Source organism: Salminus brasiliensis, chromosome 16 (assembly GCF_030463535.1).
Source record: "Salminus brasiliensis chromosome 16, fSalBra1.hap2, whole genome shotgun sequence".
Taxonomy (NCBI): Eukaryota; Metazoa; Chordata; class Actinopteri; order Characiformes; family Bryconidae; genus Salminus; species Salminus brasiliensis.
Window position 1 is genome coordinate 7,238,719 of NC_132893.1, and position 14,556 is coordinate 7,253,274.

At 40.9% G+C, this 14,556-nt stretch overlaps 1 protein-coding gene across 1 annotated transcript; it reads right to left on the reverse strand.

Moving 5' to 3' along the window:
- Positions 1–250: 250 nt before the first annotated feature.
- mfsd14ba (major facilitator superfamily domain containing 14Ba) lies at positions 251–13,265 on the reverse strand. The gene is made up of 12 exons (XM_072658670.1): positions 12,978–13,265; positions 10,741–10,839; positions 10,568–10,630; positions 10,349–10,476; positions 8,330–8,444; positions 7,830–8,048; positions 7,605–7,718; positions 6,135–6,206; positions 5,106–5,218; positions 4,796–4,893; positions 4,523–4,677; positions 251–3,795 (listed from the first exon to the last, which is right to left on the reverse strand). The coding sequence occupies exons 1-12, from the start codon at positions 13,056–13,058 to the stop codon at positions 3,580–3,582; spliced, it is 1,473 nt and encodes a 490-aa protein (XP_072514771.1). The 5' UTR covers positions 13,059–13,265; the 3' UTR covers positions 251–3,579.
- Positions 13,266–14,556: the final 1,291 nt, after the last annotated feature.

Below are 14,556 nucleotides of genomic sequence, written 5' to 3' on the forward strand. Positions count from 1 at the left end.
ATGGAAACATGGGTAAGTATGTAATGGGGTGGTATATACACTCACACAGAGGTGTGAAAGTGATGCATGAGCAGTCTTTCAAGGAACATAGACACAAGGGGAAAAGACAAAACAAGAAAAGCAATGCATACGTCATCTACATGCACAAGGAGACTACATGGAAGGTTCTGAATGGCCAGATTAGAAACTCTGCAGCACCACAGCTCCCCCTGGTGGCGAACAGGAGGAAACAAACCACAGCATCACGTCATTCTCTTCAACCTCCTCTTTATTCAACAATTACGCCTACTAACCAGACTCCATCAAGACGTTACAATAAATACAGAAGTTGCTGTACAGATCATCATCATCATCATCATCATCATTATTATTATTTTGCTGGCAACAAAAAAGCTGTTCCATGTACGCAGTATTTACACTCCCGTTTTTCAGGTACTTTAAAAAAAATGAACATGGTTTACATTTTAGGCACATTTGTGTTTCCTCTTGAAAAGATGAGAATTGCAGAAATCGTAACACAAATATTCAACCGACAGCTGGAAACGCCCCCCACCTTCCCACAGCCCCCATTTGCAAAACAGGGGGCTTTTTTTCAGTCTCTGTAAAAGCCGTATTTAGATAAGAGCTGGTGAAATGAGTCGTCTCTGCCGATCCTACAAAAAGAAACCCTGCGTCAGAGACTGGGAGCTTTCCAGATATGAGTGGCCAGCGTATCTGTTCCAAAAATATAGCAGGTTCTAGCAACATTTAATATACTCCGTTAATACTATTTCAATACATGTACAATACTTTACAATCTTAAAATACTTAATATTACCATCATTTTTATATTACATGGTCATAGTAACTGTTACAGGCTGTGCACTACAGGTCCTATATATACACACACACACACATACGCACACACGCCCAAGGAATCGACTGCCAGTTCTACAGACATCCAGTCGTCCACAGCGGGTTTGCAAACTCTTCCCAAAACACACAAAAGTCTGCGGTGGGACGCAGTGGTCCACTCATCGCAAATGGTTTCAAACCTCAACACAAGGTGAAACGTGGTGGAGAGAGAACGACAGAGGTTTTTGTGAAAAAACTGCAAAGCAACAGCGCCCCATAGTGAAGGACGACCGTGACGCACGGGTGAGTGAAGATGACTGCTGTGACATGCTGGGCTGGAATGCTAGAAATCGAAATGCAACAAGTCAGACGGAAGAAAAAGGGGGTCTTCATTCACAGTTCCAGATCATCATGACCCCCGTGGGTGCTCAAAACAACAAATACCCCCATGGTACTTTAATAACAACTGCAAGAAATCTGAGCACATGCAGACTGCTCTGTTTGGGAATGCTGAAAGCATAATTAGTGTTATCCATCGTTCCATATTTAGTTGAGAATCCACAACGGGAAAATGACATGACGTCACTTGACGTCACACATTACTTGTTTATGAATCTGATGCTGAGTTTTTTTGAAACTCACAGAATAAAGTTAAATATGACATACTTTTAGATGAAAGCCATGAAGCACCAAGACTTATCATCAAGGCTGGCAAAACAGAATGAGCCTAACAAGACAGTAAACTTCCAGATCCAGATCCAAGTCGAACAAGTCGGGCCCTTGTTCTTATTTTTGATTTGGGCATAAAACCAAATCAACGGTGCCACTATCAGTAGATCGCTGGAGGAAGCAGGAAGCCAAAGTCTGCAAGATTGCACAATTGGTCAGGGATGAGCTGATGGCTTTACATGTTACCCTACTAGTGTTGAGGGCATTGCTGGTGATGGGAGAAGTTCACAAGAATGGGACTTGAGTAATTGGCATTCAAAATTTGGTAGAAGATGTAAAATTAGAGAAAAAACAAAAATGGCATCAGATTCATATACGAGTAAATAAAAAATAATGACTAATTTTCCCATTTTCCCGAATTTGGGTTGAAAAAGAATGATGCACTGATTCAAAACAAAGCATCCTTTGTATGCATCCATTTGGAAATCATGAGGAGAAAAAAAGGGGGAAAAAAGTGTGCAATAGCTGTACTTGGCAAGTAACCCACTTCACTTCAGTCCTGTGTACAAATGGAATGCATCTATAAGTGGCCTTAGAGAAAATATGTTCATATCAGTCCTTTAATAAAAGAAAAACAATCTTCACTGTTTTAGGGATTGATCCTCTGAACAAAAGAATTGGGTATGGCTATACCAAAAAAACTCAAATTCAGAGACTCAGAACCTCAAAAAAAATAAAAAATAAAAATGAGGTAGCTTGCGATACACTTGGATAATGGAATTTAGCTAAAGGCAAGTGTGCAAAGATTTCCAATAGACACAAACACTGCCATCACTGTTCTTCCAAAGTATAAAAACAACTTAAAAAAAAAAAAAATTTTACTCCAAGCAATGTTCTTTTAAAAGTATTGAACAACGAAACCACTTTTACAGCTTTTGTTAAAAATCAGTTAAAAAAAAACAGCAACCTGCAAGCGCCAAAAGAATAAATAATTTTTAAAAAGCCAGAATTTCTGCATAGAAACTTTAATCTGCCTAAAGGCTTTGTCTGCAGCTCAACAAGAAACGCTTGCGACAAGCTTTTACTGTATGATAACCTTAAACGTCGCTCACAGTATCTATGTCAGGCTCAGCAATTCTATTAGCACCAATTGTCTGACCTGTTGCTAAAGTTAAAAACAAAGAAGCATAATAATAATAATAATAATAATAATAATAAGGTTGAAGAAAATTTATGTTGAGGGCATGGCAATAACAACGTCCAAACACTGCACAAACCCCTCTACGTTGAAATGCTACGAAACGTCACTCCAACTGAACTGTTAATAAATAATAAACTCCTCCAGCCATTCTTCACTAGATATGTAACAACTTTAAGGCTTGTTAACAGAAACTCTCTCGTAAGTAAGATGAACGTCTCTTTAAAGTAATCTCGCACTAATCTCATGGCTCTTAGTCCAGAATATGATAAATGTACATTTAAACACCAGAGTTCTGTTAACTAAAAGAAGAAAAAAAAAAAATAGTGGTCTGAAAAAACACACAAAAAAAAAGCCCACCAAAGGTCTGAGCAGTAACCATAGGATCAATGAAGTCTCAACTCAAGCAACTCATTCACTTTACTGCACTTTGCCCATTAAACCTGACTCAAAATCTCATCTGTACACATTCAGAGATCCAACCTCACAAACCCGAGGCCCTCCAATGCCACTCAAATCTGAGGTTTTCCACAAGTCTAATCCACTTCAGCTACAGCGCGTCCATTTCCGCTTGTCATCAAGCCCTTTGTGAATTTATTTAGGTATGCTGTGGCGAAACAGAGTTGAAGAAAAAAAAAAAAAACTTTGGTTCCAAACGCTCAAGATTTAGGCAATAAACCTGTTCTTGATATAAAAAGAAAATCAAAGAGTAATAAATAAATAACAAAAAAATAATTCTCCAGAGAGGTTTGAGGGAGGGAGGGGCATAGGAACTGCTTCATGGTTCTGAAGGCTGGCGGAAAGGAAGGCAAGGGGAAGGATTACGGGGGTGCCCGGTTTTGTCTTTTTGACTCGTTAGGGCTTAAGAGGGCGAGCAGTCACACAGTGCTGTCCTCCAACAGAGGCTCAAAGTCCTCGTCGCTGCCCGGCAGCGGAGTGTTGACGTGGGCTCCGGCCAGGCTGCCGCTGCCCTTGCGCTCCTGGAACGTCGTTGCGGACGCTGGCTGGTGCTCGGGGATGAAGAGCGCCACGAGGAACGCCACCAGCACTGTGCACGCTCCCAGCAGGAAAGGTGGGCCTGGGACTATCATGTGCTGGAAAATAAGATAGGGGAGGCGTTCACAAATCGCTTGAGTATCAGTCCATGGCCTCAAGATAGTAATTGGAGACTGACAGTAATGTCTGAATGGGCCAAACATGGCCACGTTAACAGAATCAGTGCTATGAGGTAACCAATGGTTAATGAAGATCTTGTAGATGTTAAAGGCATATAATCACACATTACTTTAAATCATTTATCTCAGCAATAAGAGAGTTTTTACTGTAAACACTAGAACAAATGCAGTAAACATAAATAAAGTAAAAAAAAGGAACAAGAATTTCTCCTTTTGAAGAAACTAGCAGAGATCTTGTGAGCTAGTCTGACAAACAAAGCTTGGTTCCAGGTTTCTCCTGGACGCTTCCAGCCAGTGCGTGGCTGTGTTCAATTCTAACACCAGCTCACCTGATTTACAGCCATTAAGCACTGATTTACCAAAACAGGTGGTGGATGATAACTATAAATAATAAATAATGAGTTTTGGAGATGTTTTAATGAATTTTTTGTATGAAATGTATGTGTATACACTCTTACATTATAGTTTCTGCTTTAATAAACCCTTGCAGGCCAGATAAGGAGATCTAAGCTCTAATTTTCACAGGGCACTAAAACATTTGTACATAATCTAACAAAGATTCAAATCCTTTTAGAATTATTCAAGTGTATTTGGCTATTCCAAATAACTAATCTCCAATAGCTTGTATTCTCCAACAAATACTTACCTCATTCGGCGTCTGAAGAGGGATGGCATAGTCAGCCTGGATTGGTGCAATCCCACTCAGCTCGACGTTGAAGAGGAAGAAAATGAAGCCGTACAGCGCTGGACCCAGCCCGTTACAGAGGCCTCGGATGCCTGTGATCATTCCCTGCACTAGCCCTAAGAGAACGCAGGATTCCAGAGTTAGTTAGAACACTACTGTAGCATGTAACGCTACACTACCCAATTTTCTATTACATCAGTCTAAACTCATATGGCCACAGGAGTGCGATCTCACCTTGTTGATCTGGGTCAGCGCTGCGAGACACGAGGGCGCTCACTGCAGGGAAAGTAATGCTGGACATGGCAGCCACGGCTCCAGCTGCCCACATCATCCTAAACGGCACGGACAAAGACATCAGACCACAGTGGTCACTTCAGGACGCCTTCGCTTCAGATCAAGGTAGGCCTCTCAACGCACATTCGCACAAGCCCGGCCTCACTCCTCCGCCACATTTTTTTTTCCCCCCCTCCATTTGAAAAAGCATGCCGAGCCATATTGGAAGGAACTCTAATCTGATCTGGCCTGAAGAGAACGCATTACTCACCATGGTTCGGACCCAAGGCCATACCACGCAAGCTGGAGGATCTGGAATCCTAGCCCCAAAAGAACAGTGTTCTTGTTCCCGATGGTCCTCATTAGCAGAGTGAGAAACAGCGTCTGCCGGGAGGTCAAGACTGCTTTAGTGTGCAGTGCAAACTAACAAGTGCTTACCATTCTGAAAGTACAGTATAAATACTGTAGTGTTAGATACTCGGGTAAGAAACAAGACATTATTAGGTCAGATGTATATAGCAATTATGACCATAAAACTGAATGCAAGCAGAAACAGCAGAACAACGGGCCTCGTTCACCAACCGTTTTTAAGAAAGGCCTTCTTAAAACCCACATCTTACTCTTTTATTGAATATTCAACAATGTTTTCTTATTTGGGATTTGCTCCATTTCTGAGGACAATGGGATCCCTCATTGGAGCAGAGACGTAGACTTTGCGTCAGGACCTTTCTCAAGAACAAATTTAAGAAAATTCTCTAGGAAGATATAAATGGATGAAGCACAAAGGCACTGGTTCTGTACTTGCCAGCTCATGCTATGCAAAGCCACCGAATATCCCAGAGTAACACAGATGGCACCCTATAATGCTAATGTATGTCGCTGTGCTGCCTGATAACTGAAAACTGCTGCAGAACTGTAAGTGCACACATCCATCATCAAACTCTTCGCTTCATTTACAGTCATGGTTCATAGCCTCTTGTATCACTGCAGTGTTATTCAAATAGCCTTTTCCCAAATAGGTTTATTGAACAGCACTATTCAAACCGATATCCGCACATACATCCTAAAAGAACCCTCCACCACACCACCCCAACCCCACCCTCCCGCACTGAGTGCAACATTAAGTTTACCTTGTGCAATATTAGGCCATCAGTGAACACTTTAAAAAGGAAGCAATTTAATTACAGCCCCAGTTTATTAAAAACTTACCAGCTTAGACAAAGAGGCAACACAAAATCAGTCACATGCACACACACACAAACGTAATGCAGTCCAGCAGAGAAATTTTTCAATTAAATACCTGGGCCACGATAGAGAGGATCCCCACCACCCCGATGAACACAGCGATTGTAGTGGGTGAGAAGTTAATGACCTGTGAGATAGAGAAAGAGAAAGAGAAAGAGAGATGGAGGAGAAGGGCTGTATCACTGCTCACAGGCGCTGTCAGGACACAACCAAATGAACTGGGTTTGACAAATAATAGCCTGATGCTGAGCTAAACTGAAGCCAAAGGAATCTAATATTCTGCAGACACGCTGCTCACACAATGAGAAACAGGTCTACCATTTAATAACATTAGTATCATCACCACACATGGCTGTGTGTCTCAACACATTATTTATATGGGCCCATAGCTTACATTTTACTTTTTTAACCCCTGTCAAGGTCATTTATGATGCTTGGTGATTTTCTGCATCCAAAACCAGTCAACATTCATTTTTACAAAACCATTTTCATCTCTTAGCCACAAGAGCGTTAGTGAGGTCAGGATGTTGGACGACCACCACCCCACCTCATATATAAAGAGCCCATGGTTCCCCTATAAAAATGCAATGGTGCTTTACAGAACAGACCCATGACAACTCAGACTCAAACAGACTCTTTGAATGATTAAGTGTTTTTTGTAGATGTCTTGTAGATGGTTCTGTGAATGAAAATGTCAATTTAACACAATAAGAACTGGAGGTTAATTGTACTACATAGAACCATTTTAGCTTAGAGTGCATTTCTGGGAGCATCTGTACTTGCATTAAAAAAGTACTCATTAGAGCTCAGAGGACGAGAGACAAAAACTCTACAAACTCTAAACACCCAAACACAAAAATTAAACTTCCCACAGTTATGCTAATTTGTCTAGTACGACCAGTACTGCCCATTAGTCACCACACCACAGTTGTGGGCAGCACAGCTAAAGGAGACGAGAGGTTACTACAATACAGAGACTGAATGAGGAATAATGCTGTGCATTGTGGTAGTTATGAAAGTGTATATGGCTGCTGTCCAATGAAAACGATGCATCTCCATTTTTGTCCGTTTTGTTTTCTCCATGGTTGAACCAAGAGAACATTATAAATGCTCTAAATAACTAAAGAATAATAGAATAAACTTTTTTTAGACCTTGACTTCCATTCAGAGTTTATTTTTGCCTTCTCCTGTAAAGATAGCAACCATTGGACAGCGATGATATGCACTCCAGGTTTTCAGGTATTTTAGATTTAGGTTAAGTGAAGGGTTTAGAGCTTTGTTTGTCAGATATTGAGTGGTAATCTGACAAATTGCCACATTAAGCAGTAAACCTCACAGTCATTTGTGTTTTGCTGCTATTACTCCACCTTTGTGAAAAACAGTTTCCAGAAATTTTAAGTCTGAGCACATCTCAACATTAGGCTTATTGACAGGTCCAGTCTCATTACACACACTGGCAACTGATAACAGTTTTAATGAAGACAGCCTGATCTTTCCAAACCACACTTAGAGGCAATAGACTCACCTGTCTTAAATAGAGGAAGAAGCTGGAGTACTGGCCTGCCTCCGGCAGGTAGGACAGGAACACTGTTATACAGATGAGCAGAACAGTAGTGTCCTTCCCCACTTTCCTCAAAGACTGCAACAAAATTACAAATCAGTACACAGCACTGGACACGTGTCCAGTATAGTGAAGGGGTTTGTTCAGATCTGTGTGTTTTTTTATATTTATATATATATATACTCTTACAGCAAACGGATCTGCCTGCTCCCAGGAGATGGGGGCTCCCCAGGTGTTCAGCCTCATCTTCTCTGGCAGGGACTCCGGGACAGCCAACAGTATGAAGCAAATATCAGCCAGGGCGACGAGAGTAGCCACCAGCACCACCAAATTATCCCCATAGTTTGTGGAGAGGTAGGCCCCAATAGCAGGACTTGTTACCAAGCTTGCTGCAAATGTGGCTGAGACCTGAGTAAGGATTATATGAGAATTAGGAATGCAACAGACAAAGTAAAGGCTCCTCAAATAATTAACTCAAAGTAAATGACAAAAAAAGCAAAGCAAATCAAACCACCCAAATTTCAGGTTCAGCTAGATAGGTCAGCAAGACCGGATATAGTCCTTTAAAAGAAGCGCTTAACATGCATGAAATATATATATATATATTACATACATACACACACACACACACACACACATCACTTCATCCTTCTATAGAAACAGCCTACAGGATCAGGAAAGCTCCTTACTAGTCCATATGCAGTGCTCCTCTCTCGCTCCTCCGTAACGTCAGCTACATATGCAAAGATGACTGAGAAGGTGACAGAGAAGGCACCAGACACAGAAATCATGGCAAAGTACCACCTGTGAATAAAAGATCAAATAAAATTAGTAGTCATTTACAGTAACTGACAGAAGTAATGTGAACAAAAAACAATAACAACAAATATATGGCCAACATTTACATTTAAATGGGAAAATATCTTTATTATTAGCAGCTCAACACCAAAATTACGGTCAGTAATTACAACCGATAACTGAAGCATGAGCGGATCCCATAGTGGCCATTTTTGTTCTTTTAAAAGACTGTTGTGCGCGCTAATTACTCACTCAGATGGACAGTAGAGTGCCATGGTTGTCTTAAGAGTCCTACCATAGAACATTGCTCTGAATAAGTGTTACAAGAACAACCATGTCTAGCTTAGCCATGTCATGACTCACAGCATTCTCAATGGCTGTGCAGTAAAGATGACATCACAACCTTTAAAATAATAATAGTAATTATTAATACTAATAACTGATGCTAACATAATAACAACCATATCAGAACAGCAATAACACTACATACACTTATTATTTATCATTTCAAAATTAAAAAGTGATCCAAGGTTCCTACTTAACTTTACAAAACCAATCCCTGTAAGACGGCGAGGCTAGCACACATGCTAGTAGATGCTCATCCTTTTTTCTACTTTGTATTTATAGCTGATCTTAAATCAAATAATATAAGACATGGGCCAATATGAGACAACGCAATCATAGTATTCATTTACATTTAAGACCTTTTTTTAAGGCAGACGCTTTTATCCAGAGCAACTTACAAAAGCGCTCCACTGTTTACTTTCTTAGCTAGAAATCCTTAGCTAGTTTGTATTGACTAGGATCCAAAAGAAACCTCTAAGCTTAGACACTACTAAACACAAAAGTCAGTATGGAGACCACAGTACTCTACACCACACTTCGCCCAAGTAGCAAGCAACGCTGTTCGGACAGCCTGCGAAAGTTCGCTCCACCACTTTGGTGCCACAACAGAAAGAAGTCTGGACGTTTGTCTTCTGTGGGTCAAGCCAAGCCGTACTTGAAGCTGGTGCGGCTCTTGGTACTGATCAGCCTTTGACCATTGCCATCAAGTACGGAAGGGCTGGTCCATTCCATGGCTCTGTAGGCCAGCGTCAGGATTCTAAACTTCATTTTAATAATGCATGCTACTTCTCCTATCGCTAAATGAACCACGCGTCACACCCATTGAGCTTGTTTTAACCTCTTATGCTCCCTGGCTTTTATTACACTCTAAGGGATACTAATCGGTAACTACATGCAAAGCAATGCAAACTGGCCGAGTTGGTAACACTGGGGGGATGCTAAAAAAATTAATTAGCAGAGCCACACTTTATTTTGATGGTCCTCTATAGCACAGATGCTCAAACATATCTGAAAAGGGCTGGTGTGTGGCCGCAGGTGTTTATCTTGTCCAAGATGGAAACACCTGACTCTTAAACACTTGTTTAATCAGTTGGTCTCCAAATTTTCCCACAGTTGAGGTGTGCTGGTATCAGATTCACACTGCAGACTGGACATCCCTGTCCTATAGATTATCTATAGATGCTGAAATGGTTAACTTGTTGGAATTCAACAGGATTACAGTTAGGTTTAAGTTTTTTTAGGGTTAATTTAGCAGAGTATGTTGCCTTTATTTAAGAGTTCAGTTGAAGTTAATAGATATTAAAGTGAATATTAGGTAAAGAAAGGCTGATCATCTAATAAAGCATCTATGAGGGTCCACCAAGATAAAGTGCTACTGGTGGTTGTTGGCATCACAAGGCCACAACACTGTCTCAGTTAATATACAGAGGCATAAATATCAGTAAACATTATCGACCCAGCATTTCTAATTTAAATGTATCACTCGTTGACCTGAAGTAAAAAGAGAAGAGAGGAAGGACAGGTGTGAGAGAGAAATTTGTGGGAGAGAAATGAAAAAGACATACCAAGGGCTGAGCCTCATCAGAGGGATAGGGGCACAGGTGAAGAACACTGTGACCAACAGGAATGATCTTCTGCCCCAGACATCTGATAAAGCACCAATTAATGGAGCGCTCATGAAAGACAGCAGGCCCTGGTGACACAAATCACAGTCATTCAGCCAAGAGAGCGAATCTAGGTTAGGACACAAGCCACCAAAAATAATTCCTACACTTATCTCTCACCTTCACTCCCTGAATAAGGCCATTCATCAGGAACGTGTGTTGTGGGAAAGTTTCATGTAAAACCTAAAAGAAATGGAAAGAAGTGTCAAAAAGCAATCTTTATGAAGACGCCTTACAATTAAATGATTGTGTGAGTTGAGTGAGTGAGAAGTAAAGAGAAAGGCGAGACTTACTGTAAGCATTGGAGTTGTAAGCAGACCCCAAGCAAAGAACTCCAGGAAGATGACGACCACGGCATGATAGACACTGGGTTTCCCAATTCCCTGCTGCATCTGAGACACAGACAACAACAATTATCAACATCAGAAGTCACAACCAGTGGTCATTATTCTGACTGCCCTGTTCACTTGTCAGTTGTGATGCATTCCTGCTTGGGAAACAGCTGTTGCCACAAAAAACAGACAAAGGATTGAGCCACTGAATGTAGGAATGGAGCATCTCAGAACCTGTCCTGGAAGATAGTTATTTAAAAACATAATTACAGGGTAGACAGAACAGACAGCTTAGGCCACCAAATCACTCAACAGAAACATCCAAAACATTATGACCAAGTGATTGCAGAAAAAGTCAACCTTTCTTATACTCAGATGTTATCTATATGAGTTTTCCTGAAATCAGAATGGCTGAACAAGCTATAAGAAGTCCTTGGGCAAGATCCCCAGCTCTACACTCTCTCAATCCAAGCTAGGCTTGCGTTGACCAAAGTGTGAACTTGTAGCACTTGCTAAAATTTATTCAGTCTCAGCAAACAAGTTGCATAAACCCAACATGCACTTTGCGTGGTTGGGACTCTCTCCCAACCCATCGGTCATCTCCCCTGATTTTACCTAAAAACGCAATTAATAAAGCCAATATGATCTTTGCATCAATGATAAATGCCACCTTCTGCTATAAATTAGGAATTGAATCTGGCAAGGAGAAGAAGAAACACAAAGTACTGTGTACAGACAAGGAACGGTTTGGCATTTGCAGTTACATAATGGTTGCAGACAGCCTACAAAAAGAGCCCGTTTTAGGCTCTCTTGGAAGACATGCACCTCCACAAGGCAAGTTTGTTGACGGAAAGCGTTCCTCCTGGAGGTTAGAAAAGGGGCTTTGTGACCGGACGAGTGCCTGAACTGACGACTGACAACTGAAATGCCCTTAAAGCAAGGCACCTGATCCCCAATTGCTCCCCAGGTTGTGTGGGTTAAAGACAAGTCTTTAAGAGGTGATAAAGGTCAAAAATCCTCCACACCTGATTCTTCTCCTCCATGTATCCCCCTCTAGTGCTCCTGTGGTAAGGAACAGTTCAGGAACATTACATGAATATTATAATCCATCTGTCTGCAAAACAACATGCTGTCCTGACGTTTAAAGGCCAGAAACATCATTCATCAGCTGTCTGATGAAGAAATGAATGGGCCTTCTTCACCAACCGTTCCCAAGAAGGCATTTCCTACATTTTTACAAAGATCCTGACAGGCACCAAGGCTGTTTGATTTGGGATTTGTTTGGGATGTAGACTGTGTCAGGCCTTTCTTCTGTAAGAAATGTAAGATATAATAAGATATTGGTGAATGAGGCCCATTATTATTATTATTACTATGATGACCAGCCATAGACTTAACATCCAGACTACAAGGGACCACTGAGGGAGTTACACACCACCTTCATGCATTTATGTAGGAACTCAGTGCTGGTTTAAGCCATGAGAGCAGACTAAACGTAACACACACACACACACACACACACACACACACACACTCTGTTTAGAGCTCACAGCTCCGTCCGTATTACGTAACATGAAGCGCTGCTAGCATGCTAGCTACCTAGCTAGCTAGCTAACGCTAAAAGAAAGGCGCGCACATCAAAACAGAGGATATAACTCGATAAATGTCGTTAAATATATTCTTTAGATATCTCCTGAAGATCATTATGTATTAATGACAAAACCTGACACTCGACGTGTGAGCACGTTTGGCTGACATTTGCTGACAAACGCGGAGCGAAGTTTCAAAATGGTGACTGGAACAGCGCTGGACTAGCTAGCGCTAGCTAGCCAATTAGCCAGGGGTGTAACGTCAGCTAACTCGCTCATTTTGACACTCATCAATAGCTCAGTTTATATTCTGGTGTTTTCTAGACAACAAATGAGCGAACTAACTAGCTAGCTGGCTGGCTGACTGACTGACTAACTAACCAGACCTTCGATTAACGCGGACTGTGTTTAATAGTGAGCGCTGTCACCGGCCAGGCTGCGGGCTTTAGCTGAGTGAACGAGCTCATCTTCACACCGCTACGCAAAACACGTAGCTAAGCCAACGACGAAGCCAACGCGCCAAAACCTTGGTTTTATATCATCCCTGAAGATCAATAACAACCCCACTAACATGCAGCGAGGTTAAACACGGCTGGTATTTCTTCCTACCGGGCTGTCATCGTTCATAATGATCCTCTTGACTAGTACGACGCGATTCGTCTGCTTGGGCTCTTTCCCCGCCTGGGCCATCTCCTCACAGATCACAGGTGTCAGATAAAAACCGTGCTCTGTGCATATCTTCGGTGCTCCTGCTCCTTCCAGGATGTCTCCCTGGTTTTAGCCTGGAAAAGGCTGGCCGTTTCTGCTTCTGTAATTTGCTCAGGTCCGAGGCTCTGAACTGGGATGCTTTGAGGTAGCTAACTAGCAGCGGAGGTAACGATGCAGTTCTGTGATGAGGTGTTCGTCAGTGGAAACAGCGCCCCCCTCAGACTGCAGCAAACGGAAGAGTGCGTAGGAGGCATTTATTTTATTTTATTTATTTTTTTTATTTCTATTTCTTAACATAAAAACAGAAAATAAAATATGATACAATATTTATTGAAAAAATATATGTATTTCTCTGTATGTGTAAATGTTTGTTATTATCTGCTCCAGTGTTATTGCCATTTCCACTGTGCTGCTGTAATTCGTGACTATTCGTCTAGGATTAATGAAGTTATTTACCTACCTAGCCATCATATATCTATCTATCTATATATCTATATATCTATCGATCGATCTATTTATTTATCAATACTATCTTGGAGTTATTTAAAGACTCATGCAAATGTCTATTTGCCGTTATAGCCACAACCACTGGTAAATTAGTCATTAGACAATTCATTAAAAATCAACGTCATTCAGCGCTGATTTCAGCTCATGTCTCTTTGAGATAAAGCACGAGGCCTCTTACTTCCCCGCACGCGTTTTCCAGCAAGCCACGCCTTCAGCTCTAGGATTGGCTGTTGGCTCATGCTCACAGGCAGCTTGTCGATTACAGCCAATCCCAGAGCCGTAAACGTCATAGCGTTAGCCAATCCAAGCGCAGGAGGCAGGGTTTACTGGCGCACAGGTGGGGTTGGGGGGCTATTGTGGGAGAAGGAACTGTTGTGGAAGGAGGTGGGTTTCAGTTCTTTTATTGAGGACTTTTATTTGTTCAGTGAAGTAAAATGCAATAAAAAAATCATAGAAATGAAATAAATACATGCAGAAATATTAATTAATATATATATGAATTAATTTATATATATATCATAATATATTAATTAATTTATATATATATCGTAATATATTAATTAATTTTTATATATCTATATAATAATACATTTTTATTTTATCTAGATTTTTGTGTATAATTATATAGTGGAATGAACTGGGGTGAGTTGGGGTGATAGTAAAAACCTCAAGCAAACAACATTAAATGAAATAAGAGGTGGTTGCATGTTCACATTTTTCTTGAATTGATTTTTTCCTATTAGAGCTTTAGTCCTGACATATTTTTCCAGCCTCTCTTTATCCATTGGATTTGAACAGGCTGTTATAGTTACTAAGAAGAAGAAAGAAACAAAGCCTGTGTAGATAATCAAACATAAAAAATACCATTTTCAGTAAATCCTAATTTACTCACAATTACTCAGCCTTTCTCAACATTAAAACAAGTCTAAATATTCAGTGTTGCCTCTGTTTCCCAAATGTTTAGGTACTCTAA